The sequence below is a fragment of the Tasmannia lanceolata genome, unplaced genomic scaffold, assembly GCF_043159265.1.
Source record: "Tasmannia lanceolata isolate RefF3 unplaced genomic scaffold, GAP_Taslan_0.1 ptg000008l, whole genome shotgun sequence".
Taxonomy (NCBI): domain Eukaryota; kingdom Viridiplantae; phylum Streptophyta; class Magnoliopsida; order Canellales; family Winteraceae; genus Tasmannia; species Tasmannia lanceolata.
Window position 1 is genome coordinate 69,222,045 of NW_027518685.1, and position 1,772 is coordinate 69,223,816.

General features: G+C 43.9%; 1 protein-coding gene across 1 annotated transcript; it reads left to right on the forward strand.

Moving 5' to 3' along the window:
- The first annotated feature begins 240 nt into the window (after positions 1-240).
- LOC143883272 (uncharacterized) lies at positions 241-1,772 on the forward strand. Its single transcript, XM_077386617.1, has 3 exons — positions 241-245; positions 358-823; positions 1,005-1,772. The coding sequence occupies exons 1-3, from the start codon at positions 241-243 to the stop codon at positions 1,770-1,772; spliced, it is 1,239 nt and encodes a 412-aa protein (XP_077242732.1).

Here is a 1,772-nt window from a genome sequence, read left to right on the forward strand (position 1 = left end):
AAAAAAGGGCAGAAAAAACCCTACCCACTCGTCTCTCTTTCTCGAATAATCTGTCCCCTCCATGGTTTTGGCTTCTTCTCCTCACGAAAATGAAACCCTACCCTCTGAGTAACCTGTCCCTTCCACAACAGACGCTCTTTCCCAGTCAAAACCCTAGCCCCAAAAAAGAAGAAAGCTAATGAAAGAGAAGCAGTACTTAATATTGTTAACTAACCCATGTTGGTAGTTAAAAATCAGTTCATGGGGTTAGTGAGAGACATTTGAGTTTTGAATATTGTAGATTCTAATTACATCCTTGTAGAGTGAATCTTCCAGTCATAATACTGACCCATACTTACATCCTTGTTTCATGAATAGATACATTCATTTCTCATTTCTTGAGTATACTTATGCATTTGCAATGAGCTTAATACCAACCGAAGACGATGGTAATCGAGATGATGGTGGAATGAGTTTCGCGATGCAGGGGTGCGCTTTGGTTGCAGCTGGTACCGCTGTAGCCTTGGCGGCAGTGATCGAAGAACAAGAAGCGTTCTTCGAATGTTCTCCTTATGAGAACACCTATCTCACCCCACGCACATTTCTCCCCTATGCTCTGCGAAGTGACGAGCACTGCCATGATCTCCTTCAAATGAATGTGGAATGTTTCACAAGATTTGTCCATATATTAAAGGGTACCGGGCGGCTAACTGATACGCTCCACTGCTCAGTGGAAGAGCAGTTCGCGATTTTCTTACACATCATCTCACATGACCTGAGGAACCGCTGTATGAAAGCATATTTTAGAAGATCAGGGGAAACTGTTAGTCGATATTTCAGTAAGGTTCTCGACGCAATTATGAGTTTGTCAGACTTACTCATAAAACCTCCATCACTGGATACACCGCCATAGATTAGAGCGAATCGAAGATTGTATCCTTACTTCAAGGTATTGACTTTGTAGCCTTATAATTATGCCTTTCTTGTAGACTATGTCAGTAACATTTTTCCTTCCTATATGATAGAATTGCATTGGGGCAGTCGAAGGGACACATATTCAGGCTAAAGTGCCATTTGATACGCGAGGCCGATTTTTATGTCGTAAGGGGTGGACTAGCCAGAATGTACTAGCTGCATGTGATTTTGACTTAAAATTCACATTCGTCGAAGCTGGTTGGGAAGGATCTGCGTCTGACTCTAGACTATTGGGGGAAACGCTTGCTAACGAGAGGGGAATTATCTGCCACCCTGGGAAGTATTATCTTGTGGATGGCGGGTTTCCCTTGCTCAGTCATTTCATCACCCCGTTCCGTAAGACGAGGTATCATCTGAATGAATTTCGAAGCAACAGGCCATGGACCGCTGAGGAACTATTCAATCATAGGCATTCTTCAGCCCGAACTGTAATTGAAAGTGCATTTGGTGTGCTTAAGAAGAGTTTCACCGTCCTTCACGGGGAACCAATGTACCCCTTCCCCAAACAGGTTGATTTAGTCATAGCCTGTTGTTGTATTCACAACTTCATTAGAGGCGTAATGCCTCGGGATGGGCTTGTTGGTGCTGTCGATCGTGAATTCGCTGCTTCTGCCGATAGTGAATTCGCTGCTTCTGCCGATAGTGAATTAGCCTCCACAAGTAGGCAAGGTGGAAGAGCAGAAGATGAGGAGGAATTAGATGAGGAAGAACTGCGTAGGGAGCCATGGCTAAGTAGAGCTCAGGATGGGATAGAAGGAGATAGAATTAGGACAGAAATATGTTCAGCTATGTGGAGAGATTATACACCCTCTGCTTGA

Excerpts from the sequence above, each read along its gene's own strand:
- LOC143883272 (XM_077386617.1), top strand. Across the intron at positions 824-1,004 it reads TTAGTCGATATTTCAGTAAG|AATTGCATTGGGGCAGTCGA; the intron begins GTTCTCGACGCA and ends CCTATATGATAG.